The 2,067-nt window shown below is 38.7% G+C and overlaps 1 protein-coding gene across 1 annotated transcript in view; it reads right to left on the reverse strand.

Moving 5' to 3' along the window:
* Positions 1 to 503: 503 nt before the first annotated feature.
* Positions 504 to 2,067, reverse strand: part of LOC102194374 (opioid growth factor receptor-like protein 1) — a 3,487-nt gene continuing 1,923 nt past the window's right edge. The window contains exons 6-9 of the mRNA XM_005746423.1: positions 1,782 to 1,860; positions 1,645 to 1,711; positions 1,414 to 1,562; positions 504 to 1,318 (exon numbers count right to left, since the gene is read on the reverse strand). Coding sequence (XP_005746480.1) covers positions 868 to 1,318; positions 1,414 to 1,562; positions 1,645 to 1,711; positions 1,782 to 1,860 — 746 coding nt within the window. The 3' untranslated portion in view covers positions 504 to 867. The remainder of the gene's footprint in view (positions 1,319 to 1,413; positions 1,563 to 1,644; positions 1,712 to 1,781; positions 1,861 to 2,067) is intronic.

A 2,067-nucleotide genomic window follows, 5' to 3' on the forward strand; every position in this document is an offset into this window, starting at 1 on the left:
AAAAAAGAAAGAAATCTAATGTCTCTGTGGAGCCTGCAAAAGATGGTGCTCACAGTCTGATGGGAACACGAGCTATTTTTGTTTCAGCTCAACTGTTTGAACCCATTTGATGAAATTTGCCTCAGTTTTAAAAACCCTTTTCTTTCAAATATTAACGGAGCAAGTATTCAACTTTAAAGTTGTGTGTAATTTCTTTGCCTTCACATTGTTGTTTAGCTGTGATGATTGCTGGTGTAAGGAGTCAGGTGACAGAATTAGAAAGTGAACAGTTGAGGCTGTTAACCTTTGATGGGCTGCAATATTTGGGAGTCTGTCAGAGATTTTTATGTCCTTTTGTAAAGTGACCAACTGTAGTAATACATGAATTAACTTTGTAACTGACTGTAACATTCTTTATCTTGCCACCCTCTAATTTTATTTTGGCCACAACCTTTACTAACCTGCGATTTGAATATGCAACTCTGAAAGGAAATTAAGACAGATAAAAACAACAAGATGTGAACTTTCTGAATGAGAATGTTTTAATTCTAGACACAAGAACGCAAAAACATTTAGTAATTTATCCCACATAGTCACACAATAACATTAACCCTTGAATTTTGTGTAAAACATGCATCCATTTCAGAACGCTTCATTATTTATGTTCAGAAAAAGAATTAATTGCGAACAAAAATTGAAACTTTAAGTTGTAAATATTGAAGTAAACAAACATTTCTATAAAGAATCAAGCCCTTTGACTCAGTGTGTGAAGCACAATAACCTGCTAGTAATCTAAGCTCTAGAGTGTCGAACTAAATCACTCCATACTTCAGTGCAATTTATCAGTATTATTCAGCATAAGATGAATAAGCTTTTCATTGTCATCAATCAATCTTCATTATGGCTGAAAGTTTCTTCACCCTCACGAGACTCATACTCTGCATTGTTACACGACTCATCTGCAGACAGGTTTTCCTCTTCTTGTGCTTCACTGTCAGAAATCACAGTGTCCTCCTGCGACTCCAGAGAGTCAGCGGCCTCTTCCTTTGCTGCCTTGGGCTGCATTGACCACAATTTTTGGATTTTCTTTGGGCACCACACAAACTCATCTTTAGGCTCATAGTTCAAATATGCATACTTGATGAGACCTCTGCGCTTTTTCTTATCAAGTACAGCAAACATAAAGTAGCTGAGGACGCTGTCCCTGATGTTTGGAAGTTGTCCGTTGACCAGAGTCTCCTCCAGGAAGAAGCGGACCAGAGGGGCTTGGTAGTGACGGTAACCCAGGTTTCCCAGACACTTCAGGATGCGAGTGATGCGCAGGCTGTTGTGTGTGTGACTGTCAGACAGTGATCAGTCCCAAAATGAGATCATTTACAGCTTTTTGTCACTTTTACTGCACACAGATTTTTTTAAATTCAGAGGTAGTTTTACCTGTTAAGGTTGTCAAATCTTTCTTCCCAGTGCTCTGCTTTCTTGACTTTTCCAGTCTTTTCATCACACAACACGATACCATAAAAGTCCAACATGAGCTTGTACGACTTCAGCAGGTTTTTCTTTGCAATGCTGTGATTAAGAAAATCCTGAAGGAAACATCGAACCTCTATCAGTGTATAAGACATGTTTTAATTTTAAATCATAACTTGGTAACTTTCACAGGTTTACCGTAATTTCTTCCGTTGTCAGTGTACTGGCCTCATAGTTCACTCCTGGTTCTTGCAGTGGGAACAACCTTTGAGAGAAAATGTCATAAACTGGAACTGAACTTTTTACATCATATTTGTGACTATAGACTAACTTACCACTGAATGTATGTGTGCACGTACTCAAGGCTTTTATAGTCCCTATACCATTTTTTATGGAACTCAGTTATGCTGACACCTGGTAACAAATACAAGTCACAGCAAATAATGTGAGGTTAGGGCTGTGTGCAGGCAGGAGTGGAAGTAGAAGGACCCAATGTGCAGACACTCCGAGGCGGAAAGTAACTCAAAACTCGGCTTTTATTGCTGAATGGCAAAACGTGGCAAAAATCCAAAATAAACTTACATGAACAGGCAGACAGAACACACAGCATAAATGAGAGTA

The sequence above is a fragment of the Pundamilia nyererei genome, unplaced genomic scaffold (genome assembly GCF_000239375.1).
Source record: "Pundamilia nyererei isolate P.nyererei 1_Seehausen unplaced genomic scaffold, PunNye1.0 scaffold00178, whole genome shotgun sequence".
Taxonomy (NCBI): Eukaryota; Metazoa; Chordata; class Actinopteri; order Cichliformes; family Cichlidae; genus Pundamilia; species Pundamilia nyererei.